The sequence below is a fragment of the Vicugna pacos genome, chromosome 1 (genome assembly GCF_048564905.1).
Source record: "Vicugna pacos chromosome 1, VicPac4, whole genome shotgun sequence".
NCBI lineage: Eukaryota > Metazoa > Chordata > Mammalia > Artiodactyla > Camelidae > Vicugna > Vicugna pacos.
In genome coordinates this window covers 52,406,245-52,430,838 of record NC_132987.1, presented here as the reverse complement: position 1 = coordinate 52,430,838, position 24,594 = coordinate 52,406,245, and the positions used below count along the sequence as shown (strand labels likewise).

The 24,594-nt window shown below is 44.5% G+C and overlaps 1 protein-coding gene and 1 long non-coding RNA gene across 5 annotated transcripts in view; one reads left to right on the top strand and one right to left on the bottom strand.

Annotated features, from left to right (window-relative positions):
* Nucleotides 1–2,815, top strand: part of KLHL6 (kelch like family member 6) — a 54,269-nt gene extending 51,454 nt beyond the window's left edge. The window contains exon 7 of the mRNA XM_006201061.4: nucleotides 712–2,815. Within this exon, the coding sequence (XP_006201123.1) occupies nucleotides 712–1,013 (302 nt within the window). The 3' untranslated portion in view covers nucleotides 1,014–2,815. The remainder of the gene's footprint in view (nucleotides 1–711) is intronic.
* Nucleotides 1,124–24,594, bottom strand: part of LOC107033266 (uncharacterized) — a 37,540-nt gene continuing 14,069 nt past the window's right edge. Inside the window, exon 5 of one of the 4 annotated variants that reach the window (XR_012073016.1) lies at nucleotides 1,124–1,212. This is a non-coding gene — a long non-coding RNA (uncharacterized lncRNA). Of the gene's footprint in view, nucleotides 1,213–15,124; nucleotides 15,633–23,517; nucleotides 23,842–24,594 lie in introns of those variants that run through there. The other 3 variants (XR_012073014.1, XR_004191787.2, XR_012073018.1) reach the window with 3 other exon arrangements.

Below are 24,594 nucleotides of genomic sequence, written 5' to 3'. Positions count from 1 at the left end.
GTTAAGGTGCAGCCAGGAGTAAGAACTACTGATTAAGGAAATGCCAACAATAAATAACTTCAGCAAGTAAGAGCTAATCAGAGAAGGCTTCCTGGAGGTAAAACATGGGAACAGATTAAGGAAAAACCACTTCTCTCCCTTGCTCCAGGTTTCTCATATGTTTATGGTCAGTCTTGTGACGCTGCTTCAAGGTCTAAACTCAAGACGGGTAATTTGGGCTGGTGTCCCAGATCATGCTCAGTCTACAAAGAGATGCCTCCACCTCTTGTCACTGCCACATATATCAACACAATGCAAGATTTCTATGTACCAGGGCTTCTGCCAGATGCTTTATGTGCATGGCCCTAATTTCTTATGGTCTTGGTGCTCATGATTACACATCAAAAATTGGCAGAGCTGGGATTATGAGGCAGGTCTACCTCCTGCACCAGGTGGTATCTTCTCCAGGGAGCAGTATTATGGTACACTTTGGCAACCAGGTGAAGCCAGGTTAGCACCTGGCTGCAGAGTTTAAAGGGCACCGTGAAGTGTTTCCAGCATGAGAATTCCTGCCCCTGGTTATCCATTCTGGCTTTCTGGAGAGCCATGAATCTATTCTTTCTATTGGCAAGACGGTAGACGTGACCTAACCAGAAGCAGGATTTCAGTGGTTAACGGGGAAGAAAACCAGTAGAACAGTGAGATGCCCACGTTGTTTCCTTTCCTCTTCAGGAGGGGCCATGAGAGCGCTGTACGCTTACAGCCCTCTGGAGGACAGCTGGTGCCTGGTGACCCAGCTCAGCCACGAGAGGGCGAGCTGCGGCATCGCGCCCTGCAACAACCGGCTCTACATCACCGGCGGGCGGGACGAGAAGAACGAGGTCATCGCCACGGTGCTGTGCTGGGACCCCGAGGCCCAGAAACTGACGGAGGAGTGCGTCCTGCCCCGGGGGGTGTCGCACCACGGCAGCGTCACCATCAGGAAGTCGTACACCCACATCCGGAGGATCGTGCCGGGAGCCGTGTCGGTCTGACCGCGGGAGCGCGGAGGGCGGAGCCACACGGGGAGCTGGACCGCGCGCGGGCCCTTCCTCGCTCTCCTCCGCTCCAGCAGCAAGCAGGACTCCTGTCACAGGCCGCACGTACAGCAGGGGCTCCCGCGGCTCCCCATGGGCGCTCCTTGGAAGTCAAAGATTTGGGACACTTGACATCAGCCAGGAGTGTTTGCGAGACCTACCTCAGGAGAGAAAAAGAGTAAGACTTAACATTCAGGACACACCTGTCCCATGCCAGGTTCTGTGCCAGGCAGTCATACATATCAGTGCCTTTACCATCATAATGACTTGGTACCTGGATGTTACCACTCTTGTTTTACAGGTGAGGAAACCGAGTTTAAGAGAGCCTAAGTGATTTGCCCCTAGGCACTCAAGTCAGAAGTAAATCCGGAGTCTAAACCTAGGTCTTTCATTGTCAAAGTTAGCGCAGGTTCTGTGATGCTGTCTGTCTCAGAGCAGGAAAAACAAACAAACAAACAACTCTCTGTTGTTGTTGTTCTGACAAGTTTGCTAAAGGATTCACTCAGCAAGGCAGGGAAATAAAGGAAATGTTTCTTTTTTCTTTCCTTTTTTCCCGTATATTTAAACCATATGGGATCTTTGGTGTTAGAGCTTTGGGCTCCTTGTCAAGAGTGTCTCATAGGTTTTTCCATCTGACAATTCTGGGGAGATGGATCTGGGAAGACCTGTTTGCTAAGAAAGATGTAAAAGATTTCTGTCCTCCCCCATCAAAAGCCTGTATTTCTTATGATTACAGGGGGCCCATTTTGGACTGGAACTGTCACTGCCAGAAAGAATTGTACCTTCAGCACAGTCCAGTGCCCTGGCCTCTTAATGTCCAACAGTTGTATTGTAATGTAGAAAAGATTTTTCCAGAGGCTCAGAATGCCATTTTTTTAAAAAAAAAATGTAGACATCCTTACATTGCCGGCCACTGAGGAATGACCGACTATTTTTGACAGTATACTTTCTACTTTTTAGACAGTGATTTGGGTTCATGTCTCTAGGACCCTACCCTCCTGGAACTTTCATTTTCAGGATCCTTTTCAGCCCTTTTTTTGTTTGTTTCTGGATCGGCTTGGCACAATTTTGACACAAAGAACAGAGTCTGTTCTTCAGTCTAAGAGACAGAGCTTTAAAATGAGCTCACTGGAAATTCATCCTAATCCCCCAACTGGGCAAACAGATTAAGAGATCCTGTTTCATACGCTGTACTTAAAAAGCAACAACAATGGCAATAACATAGTAACTGCATTACCCAATGTCCTTTATTTTCCTCATATGATTTCACATCTCTTTATAGAGTTTTCTTTCATGTCAGATGTGCCCTGTTGTGCTTGTACTTCTCAGCAGTTTGGGAAGGTAGAGGTATTAGGATTGATAGTGAATTTCATTTTCATAGAAAAGTTTTGGTTAGAAGGAGCTACAGTTCACTTGGAAAACTGCAAGTGAGGTTTCTATTTATGCTTACTTAGCTCATTGAGGATAAATATAAATGCATGCTGGTGTGTGAAAAGCTCTGTGCCTTAGGGTCAGGTGTGACAGTTCCACTCCCTGCTATGAAAAATGAGATGGGAAAATACAGACAGATTTGTGGACATTTAGAAACACACCTCACTTACTCATGAACACTGATAACCTTAACAAAGCTCTCAGCTGAAACCATTAATCTACTTCAATTCAGCAAACATTCCAGGAGTTTATGTTTGGCAGGCCTTGGGGACACCAAAGAATAAAACAAATCTCCACCCTAGAAATGCTCAATAAACAGGTAAACAGGCTACTGGTCAATGTTATAAATTTTCTTTTCATCAAGGTAGAGAAAAATGAGATGTATATGAAGTTATGAGGTTGCATCTGGGTCTTTATTTTCCTTCCAAATGGTCTCCTTGGGGAGCTGTGCTGTTAGGTCAATGATGTGGCTGTTGTTTACATGTTTGTCTTTCTTTGGGATCACCTGCAGAAACCATTTATGAGCCACAGGAGAAGTCAGTCCTATTTCAAAGAAGCTTCAGGAGAGAACTTTCAAAGAGGAAATCCAGTGATAGCATCATTGGGGTACATAGCCTCCCTTCAGAAAGACAGAGCTCCTTGTCCTGGTGGTCATTTGATTAGAGCAATTGGCAAATTTTGAGCCTGTCAGCAAGTCAACCCTATGCTGGAAAAGTGAGGATTTAGGATCTCTGTGTTGTAAACCTGATTCTCACTACAGGGGTTCTCAATAATGGCATGGGTTAGCAGACAGATACACCTACTAAGAAGATCCAGAATTCTGCACTTGAAGGTGCCAGTCTGTAACTTTTAGGGAAAGAAAAAAGCTCACGTCATTTTTAGGAAACTTCATATCAACAGGATTTAGGTTTCTAGGCACAAGCCAGGGATGGAAGCTCTTAAAATCTAATTTCCATTCTCAGACGAACAAACAAACAAGTGGCAGAAAGTTAACTGTCATAAGCCAGACTACCAGCAGGGAGATGAGGCAAGTTGGTGCCCGATGAGCTGGAGACAAAAGGCCCTGGGACTCAGGCAGGGCATGTGGGATGTCCTGACACAGCAGGCTGGACTTTGAAGCAGGTCCTCTGAGTGGATAGAGCACCCTGGCTGGGAGGAAGAGGATGAGGTAGGAGGGGGACGAAGCCAGGTTTAAGGACACAAGTCTAGAAAATGATGTCATGGGCCCTGGAGTTTGTGAGCATGCCTCCATTCTCAAGAATGGAAGGGGAGCATGAGGAATGGGGGTTCCAGATAAGTGAGTTCCAGGAGGGAACCCACTTCTTAGAAGTGAGGAAAAGTCAGAGCAGGACTAGCAGTCAGACACATTTGCCCGGGGCCTTTGAGCTTCTTGCTGGGTCTCCTATCTTACTGAAATGAGAGAGTGAGGCCCAGAGGCTCTACAGAGTTGGAACTTATAGGGGAGGTTAAGGGACCTTAGTTGCCAAAGCTGATCTGAAATGGATGAGAAGCTAAACTCACCCAAACATCAACAGATAAGTGTTCTCTTAGCTTTCATCACATCCTGCACACACTGGCTTGAGGAAACACACATGCACACACAGCCCTTGAGCTCAAGCAAACTGTGCTCTCAGGGAAATGCAAATGTCATTTGCTTATAGCTGTGAAAGTATAGCTTTGCTATTTATAAAATCCTTGAGGTACTGTTGTTACTTATGTATCCTATTTGTTGAAAAAGAAAGGACTCAGTACAATTTTCAAAGTGGGTAAACACCATTGGAATTTCTTATATAAAGCCCTGACTTGGTGTTGCAAAATCTTTTTTTCCCTTGGAATCTGATCTCGGTGTTGTATTAGATCTTACAATTTGAAGAGCCAACCTTCATGGAATTCACAAATATCTCAGTCATGGCTACAGCAAAACCAATTTTGACAGGTTAGATTTTCATATTGATGGGTAAATTTAGTTAACCAAATCCTTTGAGCATTTTTGGTTATACAAGGTTGTATTTTCCTTTTAAGTGATCAAACTAAATGTATTGTTTATGGGTAAAAACACAAAGTTTTAATTTATTCAATAAAATATGTGTGGAGTAGGTAAGAATATATTGTATATAATTACTTGGTGAATTTTTTTTTTGCTTGGCTTGGTCAATATGAATAACTGGTATCTGAAGAGAAATTAATTCATGAGGGGAAAACTTGAAACATTTTAAGTGATTCAAGAGGGTTTAGATAAACTTATAGGCTAAAATTAATAGGATTTGGTTCACAGAATGGCAAAAAATACAGCTTTTCCCTTCCTAACACCTCATTGCCTCACTGAGCCAGCAATTACCAATCCATTTGCAAACTGTGACTCTCCTCCTGCCTGGCCTGATGCCTTCCTACAGGAGGCTCCCTCTAGGTTTCTGGTTTCTAGTCTGACCTCCCAGCCTTGCCTCCACCAAGATCACTGTGTTGTTTCTGCAGCCCTAACCGACCTGTGCTTCTCAAATCGGGACACGTGGAACTGGGCAGCTGAGCCTGAGAGCTGTGACTCTGAGCACCAGAAAACTTGTCATCATTTAGTTTGAATTTCAATGTAAAGATCCTATGCAGTTGAAAAGAAAAACCTGAGACTTTAAAGAAATGTGGGGTCACAAGAATTGCTTTAGTCCTGGGCCTCCCTACAGTTAGAAATTCTTAGCTCTGTCTTAGGAATTCTGGGCAGAAAACCTTGGGAAGCACAGCCCCGTCTCAGAGGTGGGAAGTAAATCCTGGGCCATTGATCTAGCAGCCAGTGCTCCAGTGAGAATCAGACTGGGGTTTTGCCCTTAACTTCACTGCCGAGCCCTCCAATTTCCCTGCTGGATCTTAGTGGTAATCTGATGTCAGAGCATCTTGGCAAGGGCCTGGTATCTGCCCAGCTTTCCTCAGCTCCTCTTCCTGCCCCTGGTGCTCTTTGCCTGCCGGTGTGTGGTGTCTCCTGGACCAGCCTCCTTTTCATTGGAGATGCAGCCTATATATAGGATCCCATCCCCACCCCCTCCTCCAGTGGGCTCATGCCTCATATTCTGCTCCTGGATGCTGCCACAATTCAAGACCCTTGGTGATGGGGACTAATTTGGGTTGGGTCCCAGGTTGGTCCCACCCACACCCAAGCTGCCCAGTATCAGCCTGCCCGATTACCAATCAGTCTGGTTTTCACTCCCACGTCTATTTCTAACACCGGGAATTTTCCTTTTCTTCGTGCATGCTCAGATGTCTCCTTTGTTGTTGATTCTTGCATGACTCTCATGACCTTGACACCCATGCCTGCCCCATCCCTGATCATCTGCCTGGCCTCCTTACCTGCTGCCTCTCCTGGGGTCTCCCAACCTAGAAACCTCACTACCCCAGCACCGTGGCGTCTCTAGGGTCTCTCCATTTCTCAGGTTTGGAGAAAGAGCAAACAAGGGTATGGGCGTCCTGGCTATCCGTTCTTTAGGAGGATCTGTGTGTAAGGAAATTTTCCTGCTCCCTTAGTGAAACTAACCCAGTTCCTCCAAGTTTGGCAGGAGAGGGAGAAACTCCCAGTGGGGACAGAGAGTTGGATCCTTCCTGATGATTACGCTTCAAAGGAACGGTTTTTAGGGCCTTGAGAAAGATACTCCCGGGTTGTAGGAGATACAGATATATCACAAAGGAACAGAAGAAGGATTTACAACTGTAAGCCCTCTTTAGTAAACGCTGTAAGAAAGGGAGGTCAGGGCATCAGGTGTTGGCCAGGGCGAATGGTAAATTCTTTCAAGAGCCTTGAGCTTTTCCTGACAGAAACTCGCAAGGAGATCTGGGTCATCCCAGGATGTGGCCTTAGGCTGCCAGCAGCCATGTGAGGGTTGGTCAAGTCTCTTAGAGCAGGGATTTGGATGGAGTGTTCTTGCAAAGAATGTTGACAGCTCTCAGTGCCCCAGGTAAAGTTGCTTTATGAAGCAGATACAGTTCAAGAAACAGGTGTGCCCGTCACTTTTACTGCTGCTGGGGGTATTTTCAAAGGAACTGACCATTTTCTACATATGCCCTACTTCTAGAATGTTCTGAAGACAACTAAAGAGAAAACTATGCTCAAACTTCTTTCAACCTCTGTAGGCCAGAGCGATGCTCTCAAACTGTTTGGAATATGTCCCACAGCTGCAAAATGAAAACATTTTCTGTATTTTCTATCCAATTATATTTTTTCTTAAAATGCTGTTTACAACCCATTAAATTAATTTAATTACCTCCCCCCAATCAGTCACAAGTCACAACCCACACTCAAAAAATACAAGGCTAGAGGGTACAGACCTAGGCAAAGACAGGACAGGGGTGAGGAGAGAGGAGGCTGTAAACCTTGGTATAACACACGAGAAACCAGAGGGGAAGAATCTGACTCTGCCAAGAAACCTGCGAGTCTGACCTTAGATAAACAGAATTCTTGTGGGTGAAATTCTATTCTTTCATAATAAAAATAGAGTAATAGGAGCATCTATTGAGTAATTTCCCAGAAACATGGGGCAGAGCCATAAGCAAAGAGATTGGAACATGACAAAGCTAGTCTAGGTAGAAATGCTGGGGGTTTTAATTATTAAAGTGTATCCTTGTAGAATGTTGCCTTCCCAGAAAAGATCACTGTAGAAATCTGGAGGAAAAACAACACATTAGACTCTGTTCTGGCTGAGTCATAAATAGACATTAGTGAAGGAAATAATGGGGTGAGTCTTTGTGAAACAGTGCAGCAAATACTGATTGAGGACTTAATATGTGCCAGGCACGATTCTAGGTACTGGGGCTCCCCATCAACGGACAAAATAAAAGTCCCTGCTCTCATGAGCTAACATTCTAGCAGAGATAGCCAACAATCAAACAAGTATATAATATAATGTCATGTAGTACTAGATGCTAGAAAAGGAGCAAAGCAGGGTAAAGGGTATGCATGCTACTTTAAACAGGGTGAGCAGATGCCCTTTCTTGTAAGGAGACAGCTAAGCAGAGACTTGAGTGAAGAGAAAGTTTGAGTCCTGGGAATTTCTGGGGGAAGCATATTCCAGGTAAAGGGAATAGCCAGTGCAAAGGCCCTGAGGCAGGAGGCTCAGTGTATTCAAGAAACAGTAAAAAGGACTTGGTAGTTGGAGTGAATTCTGAGTGATGGTAAGGAGTCTCAAGACCACCATAAGTATTTTGCTTGTGATCAGAGGAAGGTGATAGGGCATAAGACAAGTTCAGAAATGATACAGATTCACAAATGTTACACACCCAAGCTGTGGCTTACAAATTCAAGTCTGCTACGTTCATGGTGGCAATTAGTAGCGAAGGACTACTGGAAGCAAATTTTTTGTGAACCTATCAAACATGGAGCTTTCTCCAGATCCTTGGTCTTTCTGACTTTGCCCTGTGCACTCACATCATAGTGGGCTGGAGCTGCCTCTCCCAACTGCCTGTCACCCGAGCCCAGAGGGGTTTTGGGGAAAGCCTCTCAAATAACTAAGATGCTCTCCATAATTCCCTGTGTAAATGGAAATGGCAGCACTCAGATACAAGAGCATCTGGTGAAAATGAGACCATCAGGGGGTGATATTGGTGGGGTGGTACAAGGGGGGAAAAGGCAGCTTTTAAAGTCAGTGACCTCCAGGAAGCCTAGATGATTCTGTAAAACCTCTTATGACTATCCCCAAATAATGTGGACTGAAATTCAGCACATTAAAAACCATCTAATAGAAGCCCTTAGTAATTAAGTGCAAACCAACAAACCATTTAAAAATCTAGGTAAAATTGTGTGGCAATTCAGATGGGAACTAGAAACTAGGTGCTGAAAGTGTTATTTCCAGATGGTTTTAGAGAGTGCATCTTCCCAGAAGGTGGTTGGAATTCTCAAAAGGAACCAAGGCTGGAGACTGGTGGTGGGTTAGACTAGGCTGCAGTGTTGTCACCAACCTCCCTGTCTCCAAAGGAGGGTTGTAATAGAGGCTGTTTTTCTGCTGGTCCTTGTATCTAGGGCAGCTTGCACAGAGCCAGATACCCAAGTGAACACTCAAAGAATGTTGCTACTTCCCAGGAGTAATGTGTGGAGCAGGGTTTAGGGGCGGGCTGTGGAGGGATGGTCCTGAGAAGCTGCCACCCAACCATTACCACCACCTTGTTGATCACTTCCTGGACACTTTATACACATCAGAGTTTGATGAAAACCATAGCGATCTTTTCTTTGGACAGTATAACCTTTTTAAAACTGGCAACACTTGGGGTCAGTTAACAACTGGCTGGAAGAGAGTCGGGAAAATTCTCTTTAGAAAGGGTTTGACAGACCCCGCCGACCTGATTGGCCCCCAAAGCTATGTGAGTTTGCAGCCTCTGACGTACACGATCTTGTTTCATCCTTGCACCTGCGTGAACTGAAGCGCTGCGTCTCCAGTGGCCGCGGCCTCAGTGCCCCAGACAACGCGGGTGCCGAGGACCCCAGAACCGCCCCCTTGGAGGCTGGGGGTTGGGGCCCGGCCCCGAGGCTCCATCAGTCAGAGAAGACCCGCAGCCTGGGGTGGGCGGGGCTGGGAGGCAATGCGAGAACTGAAAGACCTGAGGACAAGTTCCAGCCTCTCGGCAGGGTCAGTAGCTCCAGGGGTGAAAAGATGACCCGGTGCTGGGGCTGCTTTCCCTTCCCTCCTGCGAGCCCTGCAGGTGGGACTGGGGGAGGGGGCTTCAGCCTGGCGCAGGGCTGGCACAGAGGGGCTCCCACACACTTAACGGCGGGTTGACTGCATTATTTCGGGGTCGTCTGGGTCATTCTCTGCCTCCAGGTAAGGATGTGCCTGAGCTGGAAAGAGGACCAATTCTCAGAGCACTGTCAAGACCCAGATGTCGCTTCTCTGCTGGGGACTGTCAGTGCACATGGCCTCCTCGGTGCCTGGTCCCACAGGTGAGGGTCCGGGCTGCCTGGGACCCCGCAGGCACCCAGTTTAGTCCAGGGCAGGGTTTTCCATACTCCTTAAAGTGTAACCGCAGGGAGGTGCAAAATTTACACCCAACACAGTGTACAGACGTATATATATTTATAAAATTAAAGCCAACGTTTATGAATCAATATTATGCTTACAGTGTGTGATGTCCTCATCTGTTCTATTCTATCCATTCTATTCTACTCTTCTGTTCTATTATTTTATTGTGTTCTGCTCTATTCTGGGAGACAGAGGAGGAGAGGGGCTGATGGAGGTGGTGGGGTCACCCACAATCTCCTCACAGGACCCTTGGAAGCAGAGTTTCTTCTGAGGCAAACTGCATCTGCCCTGAGCGAGCCCTCATGTGTCTCCCCCGTGGGCCCCAGGCTCTTGGCAGCAGAGACAGTACCCTGTTCACCCATCATCCCGCATGGCTCCTGGAAGAAACCCAGAATTCTTAGAACCTGTAAGCCTTGGAGAACATCCCTCTGTCAAAGCCCCTGGTTTTTCAGGGGAGGAAAGTACAGCTCTTTTGGGGGCAATTTTGCTGTATCTTTGTCATTTCCATATTTAATCCCTTCCTCCTGGACCCAATGACCATGGGCTCTGTGGTACCAAGAGTCTTAGGTACTAATTCCTAGGTCTTATGGAGGTGGCAGCACTGAGGGGACTCCAGGATCTCAGGCTCCGGGTCTGGCAGGTCATAGACACCTGAGTGAATGAATGAGATGCCCATGCCCTGGTATTAGGAGCAGGCACTTTGGAGTCAGACCTGAGTGCAGTTTTCACTTTGCTACTAGCTCACTGGCTGTGTGAGCTTGACTAAGCCACTTAACTTTGCTGAGCATCCATTTCTTTACCTCTAAAACAAGGATAATACTGCCTATTTTGTAGGATTGGTATAAGGATTAGCAAAAGTGGCTGGGAACTCAAAAATAGCCCGTGCTATGACTATTGTTAACAGTAATTGCAATAGTAACAAGAGGTCTCAGGACAACTCTGGATACTTCATATGTGCTGTTGTTACTTAGTTTTGGAGGCAATCTGACTGCCATTGTTTTCATCCAAGGCAAAAAGGAAATTCTCATAAACACCCAGGGGAGGAGGCAGGTTACATTTTCATGAACTGCCTTTAATAGTAGGAGAAGAAAAAGACACACTCACACACATACACAACCAAACCCAAACCAAGAACACAGGCCCTTGCCAAGGATCCACCTGGTTACAAAAGATGGTTGCATTCTTGGAAATGAACAGAACGACTCTGGTCCCAGCCAGTGTCCAGCAGTGTGTTGGGAAGACATAGCCCTGTTCCCTGCGGCACTCCCAATCCACATGCCAGAGTAAACACAGTTTGTTGGTAGAGAAGGACCAGGTGGATGGGATTGATGGGCCATGAAAATTCATGCTGATAATACCTGGGAATCATTCTCTCTCCTCTCAGCAGACCTTTATTACTACATGATTTAGGAAATGTAGTTTTGGGGCTTAAAATTTAGATACTAGTATTGTCGTTTTGCTTTAACAAATTGAATGAAATCTCTTAACTAGTGGGTCTAATATGGAATTTAAATTATTCTGATTAAAAAAGACATCTTTGGTGAATCACAGACTTAGAAAACAAAATCATGACTGTATCAATTATTTTGCTCTAAATTTGGCTTTTCCCTAGCTGTCCACTAGATGGTGGCATGGGACCACTCTAGATCCTGCTCCTTCAGCAGCAGCTCTTTCCACATAGTTTTAAAGTGAGGAAACTGTATTTTTGTTTTTGATTTCATATATATATGAACACACATATATATAAACACACACACACACACACACACACATATATATTTCCTTTCTGAAAAGAAAGGTAAACACTTTATGCACTACTTTTTATGGATCCTTTTTAGCACAGAAATAAAGACATGCTATTTCCCTCTCTGAAGGCCTGAACCCCAGGTGTTTTCCTCTTTGAGGAAAAAACACTCGATGGTACCAATGAGTAGTGAGTGGAAGCTTACCCAGAACCAGGTGCTGTGCTAAGAGCTTCATCCTATTTATTTCGCACAGGGGGACTACCAGGTGTCACTTGCATTTTGTTTAGACGCTACCATTTTCATGTGTGGACGTTTTGTAGGTAAGAGCTCTGAGGTAAGAATTTCAAATGTGATGACATAAACCAAATGAAGAATCTGGCTGAGAGTGAATGCAGGGAAGCTGGACTCCAGAAGGAGACCTCTTCTGGGTGCCCAGGTGTTCCTCCCTGGCAATGACAACTAAAGGGAAAGGGCTGTATACTTCTTGCACAAAGAGGCAGGAAACATCTGGATAAATGAATTAGCACAAAACTTGTCCAGAAATGAAAAGCAGAAGCTGTGGGATAGAGGAGCCCATGACTACAATGGCCAGAGCAAAGGGGTTCCTTCCTTTCCCTCCTGGTTAAGTACCTGAATCTGGGTCGTTTCGTGAGCAACTACCTGGTGCCAGGCATGGTGCTAGTTGCCTTAATTGTGATTTAATCCTCATTTACTCCTCACAGTCCCCCTTTAACATAGGAGTTGTGAGTGTGGAAAGAAGCACAAGGCAATTCCACTGAGTCATTAAGATGATTTACTCAGCCTCATCTCCGCAGCCAACAATCTGCCCAGGGAAGTGGTGACTAAAACAGAAAATAGGCCATGGCCCTTCCATTTATAGAACTTGCAGTAAAAACACTCCCGTTGCTGAATTGCACAAACTAGTCTCAGAAAAGAAAAAACATTTTTTTTTCAGCGTAAGTATTCAAACTCGGAGCTTTTTAGCGACCAGTCAGGGTCTAAATGGAATTCAAATGCATTTCTATGGCATTGGATTCAACAGAGAAAAGCCTTTGGAACAAGGAGAGAAATAAACTTCATCCCGGTTGAGATCCATGTAGACAGCCTCTAACAGTGTTCCCCCACCTGTTACTTGGTTAGGCTAAGAACTAATTGAGCTCACACAGCTGGGAGAAAAATTAAGTATCAGAAAGGAATTTTCCCCTATTTTTGAATTCATCCATTCAAGTTCAACCACTTCCTATGATAAAACCAGGTTAAATTTGCACTTTATAATTTTAAAACCTAAGTCAGATCATGGCATTTCTCTGCTCAAAACCCTCTAAAGCCTCACTACACCCCTAAAAACCAAAGTTCTCCCAAAGGAACCCCACATAGTCTATTCCGCATTGCCATATTTCTCTCTCTAACCTCATCAGGTTTCTTCCTTTCTTTTTTTAACACAATTCTGCAACTAAGAAAAGGTTGCGCGTTGCAGTACCCTGAATTCCCCCACCTCTTCCTGTTTTCTCCATCAGGAGTCAGCAAATACAACTGTGTGGGTGGACCGAATGCCCGTTTTTGTATGGCCTATAAGGTAAGAATGGTGTTTACATTTTTAAATGGTTGAAGAAAAAAAAGAAGAAAGCCACTATTTCATGATGTGTGAATTATATGAAATTCTAATTCCAGTTTCAGCGAATAAAATTTTCTTGGCACACAGCTGAGGCCGTTTCAAGGGATCCACACCACACGTCAGCAGATTTGCAAAGTAACTGGATACAAACAATGTATTTCTCAAAGTAACACGTGGGTTTGTCCATCATACACACGGAAATAACAAAGAAATATACTTAAATCCTCTGCAAAAGAGAGATGAGGATGGTAATCAAGTTACCTCACATATGGACAGCACTTAACAGTTTACAGTCTAATCCATTTTGTCCTCATAACAGCCCTGTTAAGCAGGAAGCACGGAAATGACTCCATTTCACAGATAAGGCAACTGAGCATCAGAGAGTTTCCAGCACTGGCCTAAGGTTTCCCAGCTTTAGATGTCGATGTGGGCCTAGAACTCAGGACGAGGATGCCTAGACCAGTGAGTGCTCTTTCACAAATGCGCTTCCAGGGAAAAATTCATGGTTGTGTAAAAGATAATGGTTTGACATCATTTAGTAGAACTATGATTTTTCTTGAGCAGATGAGATCTAGTACTATCAGATCAACTCTAATGTTAATGTCACGTGGTTGTGATAGCCAAGAAGAATAATTTTCTGAATCATTCATGTGTTTGTACCTACAACAAAATGGTTGTTTTCTACCTTAACTCTGCCCTGCCTTAATTTTAAGTCACTGACACAGAGAAATGACACTCTGATTAGATTTCACTGACTCATATCTTACTACCAGGATTCACATAGGGCATCTGTAATCAATTCATTATTTAAACTTACAATCTGTTATCTTACTGAAATGAAAATATATCTTATTCATTTATTCTTCTGGCTGTGGACATTAGACTAGCTCTGTTCTTTAGCCATAAATAATATGTTCTCTTTTATACCATTTCAATAGCAGTATAAATGATAAACTTCACAGGGTTTTTTGTTTGTTTGTTTGTTTTTAATCTTATAGTTTAAAGTGAAGGGAAAGGCATTCTTCCTCCCTGGGGGAATGAAATCAAACTTTGAAAAGCTAAATAAAATCCTTTATTTTAAAATAAAACTTAATTTTATTGGGAACAACCCCTCTACTGCATTACGCTTTTTAGTTAAGAATTTATTTATGTTTTATTTCAGAGTGTTTTTTAACTGAAGTACAGTTAGTTTACAATGTTGTGTCAATTTCTGGTGTACAGCTAATGTTTCAGTCATATGTGAACATACATATATTCCTTTTCATATTCTTTTTCATTTTCATCATAGGTTACTATAAGATGTTGAATATAGTTCCCTGTGCTATACAGTATGCACTGGTTTATCTATCTTATATATAGTACTTAGTATCTGCAGATCTCGAACTCCCAATTTATCCCTCCATCCCCTCCTCCCCATAGTAACCATAAGTTTGTTTTCTGTCTGTGAGTCTGTTTCTTTCTGTTTTCTAAATAGATCCTTTCTAAATCATGAGGCAAACAGCGCAACGGTCTGTGTTTCTAATCACTATGTCTTCCATACAGTACATAACTTAGTTATTGCGTCAGCATCACTTCTGTGGGAAAGCCCGAGCCTTCCGTACCGGGTGCACCCAGGCCCAGGGGGTGAAGACCCCCACTGAGCTCTGCTCCATCCCACTGCACCCAGCGGAAGGACATACAAAGTTCTGATGACAGGAAACACGGGGCCGTCAGAGGGACATGAGGTCCTAAGTGAACGCGGTGCCAAAACATGCTGACAGGTGCCACCCATGGAGGGAGGCGGAGGGTCACCACCCTCCTCCCCGCGCTGGTGCGCCGTCCCGTGTGTAAAACAACAGCCGCACGGTTGGTTCGGAAGCTTCTCTATGTTTCGTCTCCACGTGCGTCGCTCACCGGCTCCTCCCAGGAGTCCTACGGAGGAGCTTCTCGCATCCTCACCTTACGCTTGAGAAAACCAAGGCCAAGAGGACCCGTCATCCCGCAAGTGGGGGCGGCAGGGCCGGTGCTGCCGAGCTGGGGCTGCGGGTGCGACGCCGAGAGGGTCCCGCGTGCTGAGGGCAGAAGGTTGGGCGTTCGGCTTCACCTCCCCGAGCCTCAGTTTCTCCACCTCCAGGGCCTTTGGCACGTCTGATTATGGGGATTAAATAAGACTAGATCATCTTTACTATTCCCTCCTCACTCTAAGATTATTCTGTAAATATATTTCTATTTGTAGAAAAATTTACTACCTGGTCCTTGATCTAATCACACCTTGCTTTTCATTTCTCACAAGAAAAGAAGTCAAAGTCATAGGACTTTCTGTTAATTTATAACCTCAGTTGACTAGGTCATGTGTAGCTGCATATACAATAAGACAGCAAGGAGAAGGAATCAGCGTGGTCTGGAGAGGTCTTGGAGGAGGTGAGATCTAACTGTTCTCTGTAAGACTGAGCACGTGCAGGAAGAGGGGAGGGTGTTTCAGGAAGAAGGAAACATGAGGGGCTAGGAGTCCTGTCTACACACGGGGCTTCATGAGATGCAGGCTGCTGGGACAGAGTCTGGAAGGGGAGCCAGGGAGGCTGGGTGCCGGGAGGAGCCAGGATGGAGATGGTTGGCCCGCCAGGCTACAGTGAGAATCGATGCAGGATCCCAGGGGAAGGTATAGGAGACTGATCTGGCCAACTGTCCAGAAGCCTGTTTCATTCAGTACAGAATAGGTCCTGAGGGTTCAGACTTAGGAAATCATGTTCTTAGTTTTACATCCTTCTTCTGTTTTGATTAGATGTTCTGTAATTGCTTCATAAATTCCCAGAACTGTAAACTGTAACAACAGAAAACACTATAAACCCATACAATGAACATGTTGGAACCAATGGTTTTTCTTGAGCATTAATTTAACAATTAGATAAATATAAGTACTCCCAAGAATTTTGCTTAGTGGCTGAACTCCCACCTGTTTCTTACTCTCTCCTTCTGTGTCTCAGTTTCTGTCTCTCTGATCACTGGATTTCTTCTATATTTCTACTTTTTAACATAAAAACTATTCCAAATACTTTTCCAACGTGTGTGGGATACAAAGAAATTATTATTAAATCTCTCTAGAGATGTGATCTTCAATACCTTATTATACTAAATGATGACAAAATAGGCTTACATACATACAGCTCTTTTGAACAGAGGATCTGAAGTCCTTTGTAAACCCAATTTATTAAACCTAATTCAAATTAATCCCTGCAGTTGCTGTATAGAATTTTAAGGATTAAAAAGGTGGGGTTTTTTGGGTTAACGTGTATTATTTTATTTGAGCTGCAAAACTCCTGATGGCGAGCTCCCCCAGTACCTAGCATAGTGCCTCTGACCTAAGTAGATTCTCAATAAATAAGTATACTTGTTGAAAAAAATGAAAGATTAAGTCAGAAATAATTCTGTGAGCAGGAATATGTACTGATTCTCATTTCACTGAGGAAGAAACAGTGTTGTGCTGGAGTCATTATGAGACACACTGGGACCTGGGACCCTTTACTGCAGTGCTTGCACCTGGACAAACGTCTAGTCTCGAGCAACAAAACACAAGAAACTATCAGGGACTAAAAGTAACTACATGCATGCACAGTTGGGACAAATTATGAACAAAAAGATACAAAAAGGTGCTACCAAGGGGTTGGGCAGACCATCTAAACCACCCCTCCAGCCCAACCAACCAATCCGCCCCTATCCTCACCCCATTTAAGGAACCAGCTCATCATCCCCCTTCAGGGAGTGAGCAAGGGCACCTGATACTTGTGTTTTTGTTCCCTCCTGCTTCAGCTCGAGTCCCCATAAAGCCATGCCTGAATTCCTCATCTGGCCCCTTATCAATTTCAATTAATTAAAGAGTCCAAGGACCCTGATGGGTAGCAATTAGGACCTGCTTGGAAGAGCCAAGGGCACGTACTTCTTCCCAGCTTCACTTAAATGACTTCACCTTGGCAGCTTGAAACTCGCCACGGTGGGAGCATTTACATCAAGGAAATCAGCAAAAACTGTAAGTCGGCGCCTCTTCCCCTGCATTCCGTGAGAGCCAGTTTTAAAATACTTGCCAGCTTACCGCTGAAATTAGGAATCCCACTGGGTAGGTGACTTGACTGACGTTAAACTGCTGGCTAAGAAGTTAAGCCCAGGCTCCGGGCCCTAAGACGAGAAGCCATTAGGGAAAATGATGAGTAAAGGATGGGAGGGTAGCCAACTTCTGAGTCTGCAGCATAGTTCCGTACATGACAGAAAATGTATCTCCAGAGACGTGAAACACAGCAAGTCCTTTTATAGTGATGATGAAGGGATAGAGCATGAAGACTGGCTGACCCAGTGAGAGGAGCTTTCTGCGGCCAGTGTGGGCAGCCTGTGACGGCGGCCAGACGCTGTGCCCAGCACTTCTCACGTGTTATTGCATCTGTAGTCAGTTCTCACGGCACCCTTCCAGGCAGGAATTACCATGGGGCGCAGAGAAGCTGGGTCACTTGCTCAGATCCCGTGGCCAGTAGGAAGCTAGGTCAGGACTCCACCCCCATTTCTCTAGCAGCCCAGGCTTGCATTAATGCTCACTGGTTTCAGAACACACAGCCTGGGGTGTGTGTGAATTCATGGGGCAGGGTCTGTACAGGGTCTCTGAGGACGCCTCCTCCCTAGCAGAATCCAGAGAGAGCAGATTAAGCTGAACCGCCCAAGCCTGGCACTACGTGGTTACACTTTGGTGTGTCAGGCGTGAGGCCATTCTGTTATCAAACCTCATTTCCTGATTATTCCTGTGCTTTCTTGCTGTTGGGTTTTGGTTGTCTTTCCACAGTTAATAAAACTCACTCTCCTCACTGAGTTTTTCCCATAAATATGCTTCTCCCCTGTACTACCTCGGCCTTATGTCTCCCTCCTAAGTCTGACATGAAACCCGCTACTCTTCTCATTTTCAAGCCCATCATCTCAATGCCACCGTATTTTTCCCCTAATAGTTTCTGTATCTCCTGTTTGCTCTGCAAATCAAATTCTTACCTTCCTTCCTTTAAAGCAGCTACTGTCTTGTTCACTATCTTCATTTTGGTCAAGTGACCATTATCAGTGTTCTCTGTGTTTATTTTCAACCTAATTCAAAATCTTCATGCACTTTCTCCCAATAAAATAACAGTATTTTATTCTGAACCATAAAAACTTCTGATCTTTTTTCTTCCTTCAAGGCCTTCCTTGGGGATCCAGTCTGCTCTAGGAAATTCTGCCAGATGAACAAAGGGACCTCCCAGACTGCTGCCCCCTTTCCCTGTGTGGGTGCACAGTGTGGGCACCAGGGCAGGCATTCTGGGCTGCCCTGCTCGCCCACATCTCTCTTCCACATCCTCTCCCATCCTCCCACCAAAAGCCTCAGATCCTCTCACCAATCTCCTGACTTATTTTGAGAATGTTTATTCATGTGGTATGTTTATCTGTATGTAAAATCATGTAAAGTTTTGTCTGTGTGCATGTGTGCATGTGTACGTGTGGTGTGAGTACCAGTCTGCAGTTTGCGGGGTAGGATATGATCCTATGTGTTTTTTGAGTGCAAGTCTGACACGGGAACCTGGGTGGGCATGGCTCAGCTTGAACCTGGAAGGAATAAAAGCTTGTGTGAACATTCGCACGTATACACAGTACATAGTATCAGCCTGCTTCGGCTCTGGATTTCTCACTGGAGTGGGTAGAGCAAGGGAGCAGATGTGGGCCCTACTAACCAAGAGTCAGCTTATTTGTGGTCTAATGTCAATGGCTTTGTAACAAATTATGGACTACAAAATTATTACTTTCTGTGATTTGACTGAAAATACAGCATTTTATACTGTGAGGCAGAAACTATGTATTTTGCACTGGGATGAAATAATGTGAGTTCTGAGCCATGTCCTGTGTGGCATCTACAGTAAGACAGAAGTATTGAGAAAAATGTGATGTGCTTAAAAAAAAAAATCACAATCAAAAACCACTTCCATTTTGCTTTGTAATAACTGAATGACATGAGGGACAGCTTTTCTGGGGGTGGGAATAGGGTGGAGAGAGAGAGTCTTCTCCTTGTAAGTTGGCAGATAGGTTTACCTAGACAAAGTTCCTCTTTAGACATGCTTGCTGATTACTGTAGTCGATCCTTTTATCTCCTTTCCTCCCCTGTTCTCTCTTTCTCCCTCCTTGATGGCAAAAGTTGCCACTTCAGATCCCCTTCCCCATCCTCACCCCCATATGCCCCCTCCAGCTGTGTCAGTGTCAGGGAGGAAGGGCAGGTGAGGAGCTCAGGGACAGGACCTAGAACCAATCAGCTGCTTCTGAGCTGCCACCGAGTCTGGAATTTATGGCGATTACATGGTTAACCTCATGTCTCGGTGCCTCAGTTTCTTCTGCAAAATGGGGAGATTATTTCTCCCTCATAGGTGGTTGTGAGGCTTAAAGTGTCACTATAGGTGTAAAGCATTCAGAACAGAGGCTGGTGCACAAGAAACACACCATGTTCGTAACTGCTGCAAGACTGGGCAGAAGGAGAAGTTTGTTTCTTAAGCAGGCAAGAACAAAACTGACAAGAATCAGTATTTTAAAAAGCAAGCAGTGCTGTGAACCCAAATATGCCCCAAGAACGAATAAGGGGGGCAAAGCTTAGAAAAGCAAATATTTGACTCCTTCGAGACCTATTTTATATTTGAGCTTTGTTGTTTGTTTCAAATTCTGTTATCATCATACTGGTTACTGGGAATTTTAAATGACTTTTAGCACAACTCCTTTAAAATATAATAATGCTGTACAATCCTTGTGTCACCAGTTTCCTTAGTAAAGACTCAGGACTTTTTCTTTGCCTGTTTGTTCATTTGGCATTCCACTGCCTTAATTTTTTTATGTCCGTGAATGGAAAACTACTCCCATGTGCAAATTGTGAAGAACGATGGTACTTAGTTTAAGTAGTTGTGAATTTTGTTGCTGAACACACATAGTAGGTCTCAAGTGGCCAACAGTGAGAAATGGTAACAGAACCCAAGTTTCCCCTCTGTCCCACAACCACACTAAGTTGAAATTTAAAGTCTTCGGACTAACACTGAAATCAAGAACTAACTCTCTAAATGCATTCTTTGTGGAGGGGTAACTCCAAGTAGCCCCGTTGTGTTGCCCCGTGTGTGAGCTAACGTTTCACAGCTTACATCACAGCCACAAAACACCCAGAGTCAGTGATGGAGTAGAATTCTGTCTTTTGTAGATGAGACAAACAAATTGGAAGTCCTCAAATTTGAATTAACAAATGATATAACAACTGAGAGAACACAATTTTTCACACGTGAAATGTGGGTTATAAATTCAAACTTCAGGCTGTTCCTTCCTTCTTAGGCGCAGAGGGGAAGCAATTACCATCAAACGGGAACCATGAATGCTTCTCAGCACCAGTTGCTATGATGGGTTTCCTGAGAAAAGTCTACAAAATTGAAATTACAAGCTTTCCAGTAAATTCTGGATGATTTGTGATTTCTTTTAACATGCCCGCTTGGCTCCTGGACTGGGTTTAGCAGGGGCAAATTTGTTTAATGAGGAATATAGATCATCAGAAGAAGCGAGGAAAAGACAAGACTTAGAATGTGGAAATCAATGTAGCGTTAAGAATTTGCAGGTAAATTTTATCTTTTTTCTTTTGCCATCCGGACAAGAGCCAAGAATTGTCCTCTGTGAGACTTGAAAGATTAAAAATATAAAATACAAAGCAGTACAACTGATTTTTACTGTGGCTTCCAAGAGAATCCTCATCAGCTCAAGGTCGTAGTTTTTAAACCTGCCACTTTCATCTTTAATACTGATGATTCATGAGGTATTTTGGGTATCAGGTTGATTTTTTTAATGAAAACCCCAGTCCTTTTCCCTAATTTATATGAATCTGTTCAGACTAGAATAAGAGACCTGAAGTTTGAGTGCATGTCCATAGAGTGTATGTCCCATATCAGGACAGAGGGGCAGGTTTCATGACAATACTGCATTTCCCCAGCAAGGAGGAACCTGGAGTCAGAATGGAATGATCAAATGACTTAGTTTTTTTTTTTTCTGACAGTCATATAACATCTTCTAATTCTAGTCCCCTAATTTTTCTTTGGATTATAGTATCTCCTTTATGGAACTTTGGAGTTTGTTTTTGTTTTGGCCATGACGGAAAGCTGAGATGATTACTTTACAGTAGGAGAGAACTTTGGATCCCCCTACTGGTGATTTCTTCAAATTGCAAGTCTCCACTCTGGTTTCTGGAATCCGTTTAGTGGGTTACCATCAGAATTTTTTTAAATGAAAATATGGATTGCATATAGGAACTGTAAATGTTTCTTGGTAAAACTTTGTTCCCATTATGTATATATGAATGCAGAGTCACGACTGATTTCCAGCACCAGTGGGCCACCAGCAGCAGGATGGGATTAGGGTGAGGGGACTGAGGCTGCATAAGTGCAGAGATGGATCCCATCTCTATGTAAAATTTTGAGATTTTGTTCATCAAGGAGTTTTTGCATTACTTTAAAAAAGGTTTTCTTTAAAATATTATTTATTTTGATTACTGCTCTTTTCTATGCCTTCTTAAACTTTGTGCCTCAAATGAGTGCCTCACTTGCCTCTCCCTCACCTGGACCTTGCTGGTCCATGTGTTTACAGAGGGAGCGGAGAGGGTTGGCCAGCCTGGGGAATTCCTGAAGAGGAAGCACATGAGGGGTAAGACGTTGACATGTGTGTGATGTCTTCTTTCTCTGTGGGACAGGAGATGAAGTCATCAGCTAAGTGAGGAGGACAGGCCTTGGGCAGGGGGGAGATTTAGCATGGCTGGTGAAGAGCCTGGGAGAGGGAGCAGGTCCAGGACAAGTGGAGGCCCGTCACTCAGCACCAAGGACTCTGCCTGCAGCTGGATATCGCCATGTATAATGATGCTGTCTGCCTGTGACTTAGGCTTCCTGACAGCCCTGGAGGTGTTGTAGGAGTCTAGAGGGAGGGAATGACCCACGGTCTGGGGTTGCTGGGGTGGAAGGATGGGAACCAGGGAGAGGAGGGCAGAGGTGCCAGGTGATTCTGCATCTGAGACAGGGAGGTGGGTAGAGGAAAGGTCAGGGCACTGCTGGGTGGACAGGGGTGTTAGGGGGCAGGTGGCAGGTGTGCAGAGCATTCTCGATGAATATTTAGAGGTTGTGATTGAAAAGGGAGTGGACTGGAATTTGAAATTTCAGAGGAAATGCAGTTCTAAGTGATGCCACATAAATGACTTTCTTGATGGTAAGTTGTCTTGAATATGTGGGAGGGAATATGAATAAAATGGCATACACACCGTAAAACAAGGGTTCCTGAGACTTCTGAGTGTTGTATGTCTACTAAGCAAGATGTAGAAATATAGTTTCCTTCAGGTTAGATGTTGTTCATATATTACAACAACGGCCAGAAACAGTGGTCGAGAAACATATGGATGGACACAAAAATATGTGCATTTTGAATTCAAACCCGCTGGCTTTCTCTAGTCAACACAACTCAGCCTTCAGCTCCAGGGTCAGTGTTGCTTCTCCTTCTGGAAGATGCCTTTCCCCTCAACCTGGCCCCCACCTTGAGACCCCCGTGCTCCCAGCACAGCCCTCACTCTTTGCTCCACATCTGTCTTCCTGCTCCAGCTCCACGATGGCCTTGTCCGTCCCGCCTTCCAACTGTTTCCCTCTCCCTTTGTTACCCCTCAATCTTCTCATGAACTAGCCCTTTAAGATAATTCCTTTTATCTTTGCCTCCTCCCTCTTCTCCTTCTTCTGAGTTTACTGTTCCTCCAGGCCTCTCTGTTCACCTCCCCCCCAACCCCACCCAAGAGTGTTCACAGCTGCTCTGCTCAGGGTGCCCACCGGACCTTCAGTCCCATCTGCCTCCAGTTCAGCTCACCCACTGCACTTCCTCACCTGTCATCTCTCCAACAATGCAGTCAACACAAGCCTAAAACCAAACATTTTCCCACCTAGCTCCTAACTCAGGAAACAAATTTTCCCTCATTTGTCAGTAATGGTTTGTCATTGGAAATACTGAACAATCTATAATAGGAATAGAAAAGAGTTTTATTTGAGCCAAACTGAGGACTATCTTTTAAGGACTGAAAGCTGTTCCTTCGATATGTAATCATCAGGAAGGATAGAATCCTAATGTCAAGACTGACAGCTGGCAAACAGGGCTGTCTAATTCCATTTACACTGGCTCACTCTTACCCATGTTTTGTGATTTTTCACTTCCCTGACTCTACTTGAACCCCTACTCACCCAGTCGGCTCTGCACAGATCGGGGTGGAGTTCAGCTCGTTCCCCTACTGTCAGTGGTTACTGAACAAAATCTGTGTCCACCGCTTTAACTAATGTCTAACTTTACCTTTGACACCTGAAACAACAATTGTTCCCCTGCCTGCAGCCCCATTGATCCTCAGGTTGTTCTGAAATCCTGTGACTCATCCCACCTTGGCTGATCTCTGCTCCTGGGGACACCCCTGTGGGGCCTGCTGTTGGTGTTGCCCGCGTCAGCACTGACCTGCCTGGACCTTACAGTGATGTGCTGATTTTTTCTGTGATTTTGTTTTTGACTCCAACTAATTGTCTCCATTACTTCGAAGCTGAAGGCCCTATAGTTCATTATTTTCATTGACTAGGATGAGAACTTACATAGAAAGTACTCAAATACTTACAGGATGAATTGAAACTGCCATAGTTTAACTGTAAATTAAAATGCAGGCTTTGTCATCTTAATTACAATTTCAGCAAATATAGTTGGTTGGGCATGTATTTTAAGGATTACAAAAGTAGCCTCAACAAAGAAATGCGTTGTCTGCAGGGGTGAGAGAGAATAGACGAGAGGTGACTGTAGATAAACTAGTTTTGTCCAGAAAAGGTTAAAGAACTCTCTTGTTTGTTTGTTTTGTTTGTTTGTAGTAGTTGTGAGGCACAGCTCCCAGACTTGGGGTGGGGTCCACCACCTGCTTCCCCGAATTCCTTTACTTTTCTCTTCTTTATCCTTCTGAACAGTGTTCCCTATTTAAAAAAGAGGACATAAATTTGCCTCCAGTCCAAACACATGAACCGAAGTTATATTCCAAATATTTGCATATTTTCTTCTAAGCAGCTCTTTGTTCTGTTCTCGTCTGTAGTCTCCTCTTCCCTATTTTCAGCAGGCTCTGAAGTCATCTGCAATTTTTATATCCCCTCAATAAGAATACGTTGATATTCACCCCCAATTTGCAGATTAAATCACCAATGCAGAGCGCAGGGAGGGGTGCCCAAGGTTGTACAATAAATCTGGCCCCAAACCAGACAACTTTGGTTCCAGCCTGTTAACTGGTTGCCCAGTCACGCTGCGGGCACAAAGGAAGCTGCACCCACAGCATTCTGTCCTGGATGGTTGCTGAGCCCACATTCATTATTGGGATCGCTTTGTTTCCTGTAAGCCCAGCATTTTCTCTCTCCAGGTCAGGCAGGTCTGCGGGCTTCTCTGTAGCCCTCACTCCTGCACTTTGACTACAGAAGCTAGAGGATGTGCCTTAGAGATGCGTTATGACTCTGCATGAACCAGAAGGGCGGGCCTCGATTGCCTGTGCGTGGTCTCCATCAGCAAGGCCAGGGCTGGGGCAACGTTGTTTAGTTTTAGTGAATGAATTTGGATCATGCTGTTTTGGGGACGGTAAATTATGCTCAGGTAAATTATGCAGGTATTTTCTTTACTAACAGTTTAACCTGGGTTCACTACACGGCTTACAATTATACAAGCCAATGGTGTAATGATAAAGT